The 13,587-nt window shown below is 29.8% G+C and overlaps 1 protein-coding gene across 4 annotated transcripts; it reads left to right on the top strand.

Annotated features, from left to right (window-relative positions):
- The first annotated feature begins 3,956 nt into the window (after positions 1–3,956).
- LOC113858634 (nudix hydrolase 9) lies at positions 3,957–9,145 on the top strand. 4 transcript variants are annotated; one of them, XM_027491350.1, is made up of 9 exons: positions 3,957–4,296; positions 4,366–4,440; positions 4,522–4,578; positions 4,932–5,014; positions 5,521–5,579; positions 6,698–6,846; positions 7,567–7,704; positions 7,983–8,141; positions 8,626–9,145. In XM_027491350.1, exons 1-9 carry the CDS (start codon positions 4,204–4,206, stop codon positions 8,719–8,721), a joined length of 909 nt encoding a protein of 302 aa, XP_027347151.1. In that variant the 5' UTR covers positions 3,957–4,203; the 3' UTR covers positions 8,722–9,145. The 4 variants fall into 4 exon arrangements, 3 of the variants coding, with proteins under 3 accessions (XP_027347151.1, XP_027347150.1, XP_027347152.1); XR_003503401.1 differs by having other exon boundaries at positions 4,170–4,440; positions 8,015–8,141; positions 8,626–8,757; XM_027491349.1 differs by having other exon boundaries at positions 4,170–4,440.
- Positions 9,146–13,587: the final 4,442 nt, after the last annotated feature.

Genomic DNA, 13,587 nt, shown 5'->3' with positions numbered 1-13,587 from the left:
AGTTAATTGCAGTACTGTGTAGAATAAAATTTAGGTGAAATATTATCAGTACTTTTAGTGTTATTTTTTAATTAATTTGTAATTATATTAAATATATTTTATTAAAATCAAATTCTAGTTTAAAAAAACAGTATAAGCTGTATTAAAAAAATAATATTTAAATTTTGTCCTTTAGTTAGGATTTATATCAGCTGCTTCCTTATGTCTGATATGTAATTGCCACCGTAAAAAAAATTGTTTCTCTTATTTTTGTCAGCATATAAAGGAGATGATGTCAACAGAAAATTGCTATATGTTTATGTAATCTCTCAAGACAAAGACTAGGCATATCCTTGATATATACAAATATTGCAATGCATGTGAAAATAATGACCTTGAAGTGGATATCATTATGCTAAAATGCAATATTTATATATACAAATAATTAATGCTGCTGATTTTATAATAAAAAATACATATTTTCTTAGAACTATGGGGCAATAAATCAAGTATATAAACTTCAATGGGTGGTACTCGTATTCTGAAAGATTAAAAAAATGTTTAATAATATCAATAACTCTATTATAAGCTAGAATGTTTCTGTCATTTAAGGATCAATTAACTAGAACAATCAAAAGTTAGGTACAAGACTTTTGTGGTCCTAATAAAAAATGATATAAAATACCATTTTGCATAGCAGAGGACAGCTAGTAGAATGGTAACTTTCCTTTCTAACTTTTGTGTGGTCCATAATTGGAAAAGACGAGTTGATAATGCTGAATCTTCCACCTTTAAACGCCGCTTAGGATAATGCATCAGCCAGCAGAGCAAAGCAGCATAATGAAAACGTTAAATATCAGCTAGCAGCTTGTAAACTCAATAGCCATTAAGAGAACACAAGGGGAGGGTGGGGAAGGAAAATAATGAAGATTTTGATGGTGATAATGAGCGGAAGAAGAGACAAGAAAGAAGACGAAATATAAACATAAGAAAAATTAATAATTTGTTATATCATTCTATCAATATGTTTCTCAATAATTTTTTCATATATATATATATATATATATATATATATATATATACGTTATCTTAAAAATATAAACATATTTAATAATTTCTTTTTTTAGTAATTAATAGAATTTATAAATATAAACGGTAGTAAAAAATTTAAAACATTAACATTAATCTTTAAGACTGATTTTAAACAACTACAAATATAATTTTTTATTAAAAAAATATTTATTACATAAACAGTACAAAATTATAATATTTTTTATAAAAATACTTTTAAATATTTAAAACATCGATCTAAGGACCAGTGTCAATAAAAGTGATAAACATATTTTTGCCTTGACATACTTAAAATCAATTAACAAAATGACAAATTTTAAGTATAATATCGTAAGTTTTATACCATTACAGGCAAAATTATAGTTTTATTTTATAATATACACAGTAAAAGTTAATATTAAAAAAAATATTCCAACAAAAGTTTACACACGTTATTAAAATAAAACACAAATTCTGATTAAGGAATAATACTAAAAATATTTATAATAATACATCAAAATTTTATTTTTAACAAAATGATAAAAACAAAATATAAACATTATATTGTAATCAAAATTAAAGTTTTACCTTACTGAAATATCAAACTCTGATAGCAACAACAAAATGTGACATAAAGTAACAAGAAGAGTAGGGCGATGAATGAATTAAGCATTTGAAGAAGTCACCGAACAATACAATAAATGTTTACAAAGAAAAGGAACTGAACTGGTTGGGCAAAACACCAAAGCGTGATGCTAATTAAAGCCCCATGGGATTGGGATCTGCTGAATTGTAGAATTCAAACCATACGATCCACTCTCATTAATCATTTTGCATTATAAGCCGAATTTTTCGCTGTGGGTTGCTATAATTTTAGTACTTTTTTTCTTTCTTTTTCATTTTTTCTTGATAAAGAAGTCCAAGGGCATTTTTAATCATGACAAACTGAGAAAACACTCAAATCAAAATATCATCAGAGCAAAACATGCTTCAAACAGTACATATTATTTGTGTCAAGACAACCTAATTATGAGATCCAGACCTTATCGATGGCTGCTTCTTCTTCTGTGTGCTTCGAGCATCTCTCCATGTGCAGTGTTGGACTTATAAAGTGCTGTTGATGTGAAGGGAGAACTAATGTTTATCTCACCAACGTATGGTCATTAACATCAATTCACGTCTTCATGAGTTCATCTCTCAAAAAAATGATAAAGTAAAATTGTTATTTAATGATTTAAATTTAAAGTGCTTATTTAACAACGTACGACGACCTCTGCATGTAAGTTTCTTAGAACTTTTTTTGTGGTAAATCGCTTTAAAATACTGAATAGTTTTTTATCAAATAATTTTCTTATAAAATTGAAAATTGATATATTAAAGATTAAATATGTATAAAACTTCACATTAATTCTAAAAAATTAATATTCTGTTTATAAATATCAAAATTAATATAGTATATTATTCAAATAATTGAAAAAAAATTGTTACTTATATTTTTACTGTTGTTTAGAATTTACAACTAGTTCACGCATTAATTGAAGACTAAACATATGATAGATTTTGCGCTATTTTGTAAGAGAGAACGATAGAGAGATTCCAACCTTACCAATGACGACACTAGCCACGGTTTTATCCATAATATGTATGAACTTTCAACCCACGAATGTGATCACCGAAATGCTATTTTCAACAGCACACCATCGATTAAAAAGTCGTTGATAAGCACCTTTCATTTATTTTTAATTACGAGAAAATTTAGGTATGATTTTTAAATATTTTATTATATTGTTTTTTAAATAAAACTAGAATTTTATAGTAATAATTTGTGATGATATCAAACAATTGTTATTTTTCAAATAAAATCATATTTCAAGTCAAAAAAATAATGTTAAAGAACTGTATTTAAATTTTATCTTTTAATTTCATTTCTCTTTACTTCCTTTTTTGCTCGATTTCTTTTAGGTTTCTTCTTATTTTCGGTCATTAATTAGTATAATTATTTTAATTGTCTTGGATATTTATAAGAAAATCATTTATCCTTTTAGTTTTTATTTGTGGTTTTAGCTGTTCTGAAGGAAATATCATTTACCCCTGACCACAATCCACACACGCAGAGAAATTATTTGTATAGAGTTAATGAAATATATTTATCTTTAATTTAAAAGAGTGTCTAAAATATTTTGAATGAAAAAAAAATTGAATTTATCTTTTCTCATAAGCAATTAGGTGTTCAATTAAGTTTTGTAAAAGTGTTTTATAACCTTTTTCTTTAATTTTTATTTCAATAAATTTCATGAAAACAATTGTTAAAAAAAAGTTATAACCTCTCGTGATTTATCAATTACAAACTGATAGATATACAGATAAATTTATCAAAAAAATAAAATAAAAAATTATTTTTTTTATCATCTCTAAATCAATTTGTAATAAAATAAATTTTTTCTTTTATAAAATTTATCTGTATTTTACATGTTTCTAGTAATGAGAGTTTTTTCTTTTTAAAAATAAAAAAAGTATATTTATTTTTTAAAAAACTTTTTTTTTAAATGGAAACATCCTCTAAGTTTCTTTTTTTTAAGGGGTTATTTTGTAACCTTACGTAACTTTTGCAAGTTGACATTTTCCAATGTTTGATTGAAGAAAAAAATAAAGAGGAAAGAAAACAAAATAAAAAACTTCAATATTTTCTCTGAAAATTTCCTCTGCCTTTTAAGTTATAATTTTCGACCCCTTATTTCCTCTTTAATTTTTAGCTGAATATTTTTTATAAACTATAAAGGTATCGTAATCTTACTCTTTATTCAAAGAGTTTCACTTATAAATTTACAAATTTTAATTAATTTTAATCAATAACAAGACAATACTAGCACTCAACTTTTTTTATCAGACACTCCTCTATTCTTGTTTTTTTTTTTGGTGGGGGGTGGGGGGTGGTGGTGTCTGAACACACACCTCCACTCAAGCAAAAGGAAAAAGGGCAAACTGCATCACCATGACTAAAGCCATAAACATGATTCGGGTTTGTTTTGGTGAACATCAAGTTGGACTCCAGTTGAATGAAGAAGCCCAATGATGGCCACACTAGGGCCCATTAAATTTTGAACGAGCCCAATAGCTTCCGGCGAACTTGAGAAATCTTGAATCTGGTTAGGAGTTGGTATCGACGACGTTGCGATGGAGAAGGAAGCAACAATTGGTGGGAGTAGCCACGATCCTTCTTCCTTCAACCTTCTTGTATCGTCTCCTTCTGGCCTTCCACCCTCACAGGTTCTCTCAACTTCGTTGAATATCAATGTGTTTCGCTTACCAACTATTAACCATTCTTCGCTTTTGAAGGTTTCTGTGGCATTCAGCGACGCCTATGACCGAGTCCCCCACGCTGACGCCAGCTTGGAGAACACCATTTCTGAGGTGAATCACTTCCCTTATCATTCGTTTATGCTTTTAATTTATGATTACGTGTTATGCTTATCTCCCGTTCCCGTTTTTCAGATATGGGAACAGAGGACTCTCAAAAACAACTCGCTCTTCAATGGAAATAAGTTCAGGGTATGCGAACCTTATTTATCAGTTGTTATAGTGTGTGAGCGTTTTTCCTTGTTAATGTGTATTGATGGCTCCATATTTTGATTATTTGGTTTCTTAATAGTGCTGTTATGGTATGGATGTGATTAGCAATTAGCAATTGAAGTTTATTAATCCATAATGATAATACTATATGCATGGCATGTTTATTAATCCATATCCATATTCCATGATATAATGTAATGACTTCAATCTTTTTCTCTCTCTTTAGTCCTTTCTGTTGTCATGTATCTGGGATGTGTTATCTTAGCGAGATAAAGTTTGAGGGAAAATATTCTTAACAGAGCGTGTCTAACTTTGTGTTGCAAATATTACAGTATGGAGGGTATGTGTTTCACGCTGGAGGTGGATCAGATCATGAACCGCATATATGCCTCCACCTTGGTTTGACAGATTATAGGTCTCATCTCAGCGCCCCTCTATTAAGTGATACATTTTCATTTAGCATGGTTAGTGATATTGATAGGATGATGATAATTCTATTATCTTGAATGATAAATTCGATGTTCATGTTCATGACTTGAATATTCATTGTTTATCGGTATAAAATAGTTAAAAAGTCATTTGGTAAATTAGTTGGAGACTTTTGTGTTTACAAATTCAATTGCAACATACTGGTGGTCTTCATCTGAAAAAACATGTGCAAAATTGATGTATTCCAATGATTTCCTAGCAATACACGCACATATGAGCAATCAGCTAACCAACATATTTCATAAGTTATTTGCGGCAAATGTCGTATATGCTGTACATCTGTCTCTAGTGTATATCTGAAACCAATGGAGGCTATCTCTCCAATACTGTCTTTAAGCATAGTTAAATCTTATTGCTATTCATTCCTTGTAATTTTTGCTTGTCAGTTCTACTTTCCCTCTATTTATTAATTTTGGTCAAACTTGCTTCCAGGACTTTTGTGGGTACGAATTTAAGTCCTTTGTGGGAAAGGTTCCTGGTTCCATCAGAAGGTAAGTCATTGCAATTTTTGGCTGTCTTTTTAACTCATGTACTATTATTGTGGTTACTCTGTGATCTTAAACTGCTAGCATCTCAAGTTAGGGTAATGTGACACCTGACTTCCAAACTGAAGTTACTTTAATGTCCAATAAAATTATCAGGAATGGAGCAAGGGGTTGGAGGTTGAGTTAAGGAAATTCTAGAGGCAGCAGTAGTCCATCATCCTTCTTTTGCCCTGCTTGAAACAGTGGAGCAGCCCTTTATGTCTGAAAATATGATGGTCTTGCCCTTCTCTCTGTTTCTAAGTAGAGGAGGTATAACTTGATCCTGAAATCATTAGCCAGTTGGGAACTTGAGCATCTTATCACAGCATAGCGGTCCAGTTCCATAAGTCTTACTACCATAACGGCATAACCCAATATCCGATATCTAACCTTCCTATTGGTCATCTTGGTCCCAACTCATACTGCTTCCACAAACATATTTGTGTATAAACCACAACCTTCGTCCAAGTCATAACTGTTTTAGGTCCTACTGACCTCCTTTATGCCTTGCTTGAATTTGATTGTGTTCCATTTTGTAATTGGAAAATATTCGGGAAGTGAAAAGGATGCAAATTTGTGGCATTTTTTTCACCTCAATTGTCATGTAGGTGCATAGAATCACTAAATAAGGGAATAAGAAAAAAAGCAATAAATTACACTTTTGTTTCTTCATGAGTCCGGGGCATTCATCAAGAAGATAACTTACTGTTGCGCAGTTGGAAAATAGAGAGGTTGGTTTATAATTTGTAGAAGTAGGAAGAGAGTGCACCTGTGTAAGAGTGTCATTTACTTTATATATTTGGATTATATCCACAACATTAACTTCTCCATTCTACAAGGACAAAGTAGGCACAGCTTTTATCAAACATTCTTGAGACATGTTACCTTTATCCAACAATTACATGTATCGAATATAATTGATCAGTTTGATCTCTTCGATTAAATATTATTGAACAATAATGGATGGAATCATAAGAACCAAAATCGCCAATCTTGTATGCTCCTTCACCCCCCCACCCCCCTTATCTCATCATTGCTTTTCCCTTTAATTTGTCTTAATCTTTTCACCGCATCTTTCTCCTCAGATGATTCTGTTCTTTGTCAACACACCTCCAGCCCACTAGGAAATGGTGCAGTGGTGGAGACGATTGACAATAAGATTCTAGTATTACAACGAAGTAATAATGTTGGTGAATTTCCTGGGTATTTTGTTTTCCCTGGTGGCCATCCTGAGGTATTCAATGTTGAAATGAATGCTTTAAATCCTTTCTGTTGCTGTTATCTGGTGGTGCAGTTGTAGATTTATTTTCTAAAATGGATAGTTCTAAAATTAGTCTTTGTCTTTTTGATTTTCTTTTAGAGTGTGTGATGCATTTCTTTGCAATGATAACTGCTCCTTTTTCTATACTGTATTGTCATATATTTAATGAGTACTTAATAGAAGCACCTAACTTTTCCTGTTTATGTACTATATACAGATACATATCAATACTGATACTCTTGGATACTTCATCAATATGTACATATGAAGTATCCTAGCATATTTTTAAAAAAAAGTTATGACGATGTAGTACAGTCAATTATGAGACTTAGAAGCATGTTGACAATAGAAACATAGAAGTATTATCTCTTGAATAAAAAAATGAAATCTGTCTTCTTTATGGATTATGCTCAAGGAAGAGATTGATACTATTCCTGTTTATGGGAAATAAGTATTTATTTATGAATTATGACAAAATGATTTGTAATTTTTACTTGTATTTAGTAATGTCCATGAAGTATGTTCTTAATTTGGATTTGTAGAATTGCAATTATATATATTATTATTTGTATAAATTTTCACACATATAGTATCCTATATACTTTAAGAATAGTCGTAATACTGATTCATGTATCATATAGGTGCATCATTGCTATACGTTGATACTTGATTCTTTTTCTTACTGATTGACAGCCTCAAGAAATTGGTATTTCATCCCATCAATATGTCAAGGAGTTAACGGAATCTATTGACACTAAGGTTTCACAGGAGATGTTTGACAGTATAGTTCGTGAAGTAGTTGAAGAAATTGGTGTGCCAGCTTCGTCCCTTGTAAGTTTTGTTCTTACTTTAATATGACTATGAGTGAACACAATATACATGGGTACCATAATAAGTGAGTAAACATCAGAGCCACTCAATATGCTAGCTTTGGTAAACTTTGTCATTTATATGTTTTGGTTTTTGTTATACACCTGTTATCTGAGTGGATTGATTGCTAATAAATTTTCAGTTTGCTTTGCAATCTCCTAACTCCTTTCCCTTTTAAAATGGGGGTTGGATGGATTAAAAGACTCAATATCTATCTAATTTTGATCTTTGTCATGTAGAGCAACCCAGCTTTCATTGGTATATCTCGCAGGGATTTGAATGTGAGACCGACTGCATTTTTCTTTATCAAATGCAATCTTGACTCAAAGGAAGTTCAGCAGTTTTATTCTAGTGCTCAAGATGGCTATGAATCAACCCAGCTATATGCTGTTCCAATGGTAAATCTAAAGCTTGTTTTTATTGTTTTGTCTTGAAATCCACTCAATAATAATAATTGTGATTATTTACAGTTCTACTTTTTGGTTTATCCATTTAAGAACATTTGTTTTTTTGGTAGTGGCATTAATAAGAAGCATGAACATGGCACTTATTTATAGTTTTAATTTTTTATGCGACAGAAGGCCTATCAAAACATTAGTGGGTTCTGATTTCAGAAGAGGCCCCTTGGTTGGTTCTTGCTGTAGCGTGATAAATTGACGATAATGACATAGCTACCTGTTTAGAGCTGAATGCTAATTGATATTTCTTTCTTTAGGTTATCATGGGTTCTGTTGGGCCTAAATCCTAATAAAATTGATATTTCGAAGCTCAAAAGCTCATTTATTGCTACTAAAATTTTTAATCTATTATTTTAATGCCTATATTTACAACCACCAACCTTTAGCCTTGAAACTCTCAAGTCTTTGATTTTGTATTTTTCAGATTGAACTGGAAGACATTGCTTCTAAGATGCCTGGTTGTCATCGAGGCGGATTTGCTCTTTATAAATTGATGGTGGACACAAGGAAGATTACTTGATGGAAGTTTGTAGAGCTCACAGTTGTCAAGCATGGTGTTTTTCTACCTTCCTTCAAATCTCTTGTGTAATGTAGTTCGATGCTGACATTGCTGAGTTGAACCTCCATTTCCCCACCCAATGAAATAGAATGAGACATGATTGAACAGAGTTCAAATCTTGCCTCGGAATTTTATACAGATGTTCTATTTCATGGGAATAGATAATTGTAATGCTTGTTTTTAATTCATACCCAAAAAATAATAACCAAGCCTATCTAATGTTGTATTTATATTCTATAGCATATCTCAAAAGTATTTTAATAGCATTACTTCACTGACCATTGTGTATTCTTTAATACCATATACTAGCTGCAATCTTTTTTTTTTTTGGTGGGGGATGCGGATGCCCACCCTACACGACACATACTGCTAGAGCTGAAGTGGCCCAAACTACTTGTTGATCTCTCTGATGAACATAGTCTTGTGTGCATACGTAGTTTTGTGATTAGTGAGCAACATAGATATATGCGGGATACTCTATATTTATTGTTCTTTTTACCTTTTACCTTCCTTAAATGAGAAAATGATGCATTTCAATTGTTGAATAATTTGCTTATATTTTTAAACATGAGCCTTTTATAATTAGGATTTTTTTCCTGTATCGGGTATTTAGCTCTGTTGCCTATGAATTTTACGTAGCAATTCCAACGTAGGGCTCATTTAGTTTTCTTTATTTATTCATTTACCAATTTATGTTTTACGAAGGAGTTAATTACATGATGTAGGATATGCATTTCTGAGTTCTGAAAATCAAACATTCTCGTATGTATATGAAACATATGAAGGGCCAATTGAATCAGTGGCTCGTGAATATGATCTTTTCTACTTGTATGACGGGAAATGATATACAAGTATGATACTTGTGTAAGTACGTAGATTTATAGAAAGATGCCACGAGGTAGATTTTGCTCCGTACAAACTAGTTTTTTAGCACTCAGTGGCCAAGCATGATTTCTTCCACGGCTTCGATTCAAGTCTCCTCCTCCCAATGAAAGGAATGAGATAGAATTTAACCAACCTCAAGTCGTTCGCTAAAATTTCATAGGTTTTTTTGTATGGATCAAAGACAACAAAATAAGAATTTATGTAGGGTGAATCTTTTATTAAAAGCTATACGATTTACTATTTATTAATTTATTGTGTCTTTTTACATTAAAAAAAATAAACTTCATATAGTTTTATTTCGTTACAAAGGATTATACCAACGCATGTCTTCGATTTATATTGAAAATTCATAATGGTATTGCTCAATATAGCATATCATATTTGTTGGGGGTAGATATTTATGCGAATAAAACTTTCTAATATTTTGAACCTAAATATGAACTTGCGGCGAAAATGTAAATGTATGTATATTTACTAGAAGTTCAATAGGAGCATCGCTTAACCCAAGGTGAGGACATCCTTATTAGGGATACCATCCTCCGGATTTTACAACATTATGGCTAAGCATGGAGAGAATAGTGGAACAGTTACCCCTACCTCCTTTTGGTAGCTAGGGAAGAAAAAGATTAAAACCCTAGCGCTACTTTGTACAGAAAAAATAACACGTAATTGAGAAGTAGGGCACATTATTTCTTGATTATTAGTTTTTTTCTCCTCAATGAAGTGTTATTTTTCAATTTGGGGGACGGGGAAATGCAATAGGAAATATAATGTACGTGATTTGTTTCCGTTTAGTTTTTGTGTGGAACGTCAGCTATGGTTCTTTGTTGAGATAGATATTGCCAAGTGGCCCAAGCATGAAGTCAACGAGGGAGAAAAATTGAAGTACCGAGCTTGTATATGTTGAGGGTTAATTTTCTAGGAAATAAAAAGAGAGTAAAGAAAGACTTGTTTAATCATAATTTTTATTTTAAAATTTTTAACTAAAAGAGAAAGGATTTATAAGCTCTCTTAAACTCATATTTTTAAATTTTTTAGTTTGAAATTTAAAATTTGAAATTTGAAATTTTTTTTATTAGTTTTCCTTCGTCGACCTATCGTTTAATTTCTTTTATCTTCTAAAACTTCCAAACTTCAGTGGTCATCGTCTAAGTTCAACAGTTCAACTCAATACATGTTACTTATATCTTTTGGGGTTATCAACTTGAAGTGTCAACCTTTGACTCTTCGTATTTCGTGCCTATGAGTATGACCTTCGTGGCTGATCGTTAAAAACTGTAGTGCTGACGATTGATCTGTACAGCTTCAACGTATTTAAGGCAAATTCGTAGTTGGGCCAGTCAATCTCGATTTGTGATCAATTCAAGACTTTGTACATACAATAAGCCTTTCAACTAGTGCAAAGGTGAATTTATCTGTGGAGCTACTCTAGGGAGGGGGTAGCCTCTCAAAGCTAAAAATTCCCTAAGTAAATTGTAATATTGTATTCTATATTTAATTTTATTTCTTTTAGCAGGTTTCATAAATATTAATTTTTATTTAATTTCACCTAACATTTTGTAACTATGCCTCACCATTCCGTAAATTTTCGCTGCTGTGACTTTGGCAGGCGCACAGTTACTGACTTTGTGCCAAAAGTGATTATGTTGGACATAGAACATATTTCCATTAGCTTACTTATACAAACCAGAACTTAATGTTCAAATCTTATACTCCTATATTACGAAGAATTCTATAATTGAAGTGGATCCTTATCATCTTCTAATAATACCATTATGGATTGGGCAGCTTAAAGCCCGTGTGTCACGTCATGCTTAATAATTGTTTCAGTCAATTGTCAACAACCCGAAGCATAACAATTTATCATCATCTACCAGGTCAACTTTCATTTCATGTCGAACCAAAATTTTAATGTGGTCTTTCAACAACCATAAATAGGGTATATGATAATGCACACTATACGAATAAATAATCTCATATAAAAAAAATATTAATCAGTATTTTAATGCTAAGTTTAAAAAGTTGGAAATAAAAGTATATATTAAAAAACTTACTTTTATTTATTTAATCATTAAGATCCTAGTTAGTTTAAACTTTTACATGATAAAGTGATAAAATTTTACATCCACAGGCACACGAACAGATATATGGTCCAACCATTTAATATTTTGGAAAATGGAAACTAAATTTTTTTATGTAACCTTATCCTGTTAAAAAACTAATATAGTAAATGGGTGGGGTTTATCCCTTCATTTAGTACTTAGTACACTAGTTTTACTATATCTGCTTAAAATTTTCAAATATTAAATCAATGAATAATAAGTGTACTTAATATCTTAAAAATTTAAAGAAATACTAAATATCATATTATATTTACTTAATTATTAAAAAAAAGTTAAAAGTTATGAAAAAGCAAATTATTTATAATAAGATTTTGCTAATATTATCTCGAAACTACTAACTAAAATATCAATAAATGCGATGTGCCCAATCGCAATATTGCTGACTTGCCTTAATCGTTGCACTTACCTCTGTTTTGTTTTGCTATTGCGTCGTGTTAATGTGTTATCCCTCTGTCAGCTGCATAATTTGAATTCTTTCTTTACTGATTGTCTCTCTCTCTCTCTCTAGTCCCCACCAAGAGAGAAATTATTAGGCGCTTAATTGTTTATGATCTTAATTAATTATTATGTAATATATGATAAAATTCAAATATATTTTTATTAATTAAAATATATCATATATTGTATAATATATAATTCATTAACATTATGAATATGTGATAGTTCTCAAATTATCCAATTTCTCTTATAAAATATTATGTTAATTGTATTTTAAAATATTTAATTTTTTAATGTACGTCAGGGTACATTATACAACATGTTTAAATTTTACAGTATCGAATCCGAGTTTTAAAAAATATATTAAATTTTACATTTTTTTAATAAAATATTATATTTAAATTTTTATTACACGAGTTTAAGTATACGTTAAAAATAAAATATAAAAAAGTGTTGAGTAAATCGCCGGTTTTGTTTGAATTTTCGTTTGGATGCGTGCTCATTGACTCTGAGGTCTCTTGTTTTTGTTTGTGCTTTTTTTATTTTTTTTAAATTATTTATAATCCTTAAAAGTATACATTTTTTTATTTTTTATATGAAATTTCATCCATTTTCAGTCTTAATATTTAAAAACATTAATATAATTTTACTCTCTTGTTAATAATTAAAATACATTTTTAAATTTTTTAAAGATTTAAAATAATTAAATTTTTATAGAATTAAAAATCAAGAATATAAATAAGAACACCGCCCTTTGCCAATATGCCACCATCCATAAAATATTTAGTAATATATGTCATTAGAAATGTACCCTTATGTTGCATAAATGTGATATAACAATTCATAATTAGTTAGTAGGGTAATTTTTTTATATTGACGGTATATTCAAATTAAATTTTATTTTTCATATAATTTTTACTAAATCGTGCAATTTTCATTCATTGTTTGATGAAGATATTCTAGAAAACTTAGTAAAGAGAACGTGTTAAAATTTTTATGTCAAATTTTATAATATACAACATCTTCAGTTCAACTACTACTTCAACAAAAAAATAAAATAAATTTAAATTAATAAAATATTTTTTAGTTAAGACTATTACTTAATAAATATTAAATAAATCAATTTTACTGTTCATTAAAATGAAATCTTAAAAAAATTATTAAAGTGTTTTAATATATAAGATATTCTGTTTTAAAAAGAGTTGGAAAGAGATAAAATTTAAATAAAAAATAATTATTTTAAATAATTTAAAAAAAAAATAGATCTTAAATTCCATTTTAGACCTCAGATTATATTCTACGTGTCTGTGTGTGTGTTGCGTGTTTTAATTGTTAATTTTTTAAAATTATAAAATATTACTTTTAATTTTTTTTATAAATT

The sequence above is a fragment of the Abrus precatorius genome, unplaced genomic scaffold (genome assembly GCF_003935025.1).
Source record: "Abrus precatorius isolate BTA unplaced genomic scaffold, Abrus_2018 Scaffold2, whole genome shotgun sequence".
Lineage (NCBI taxonomy): Eukaryota > Viridiplantae > Streptophyta > Magnoliopsida > Fabales > Fabaceae > Abrus > Abrus precatorius.
This window is presented reverse-complemented; position numbering and strand designations above follow the sequence as displayed.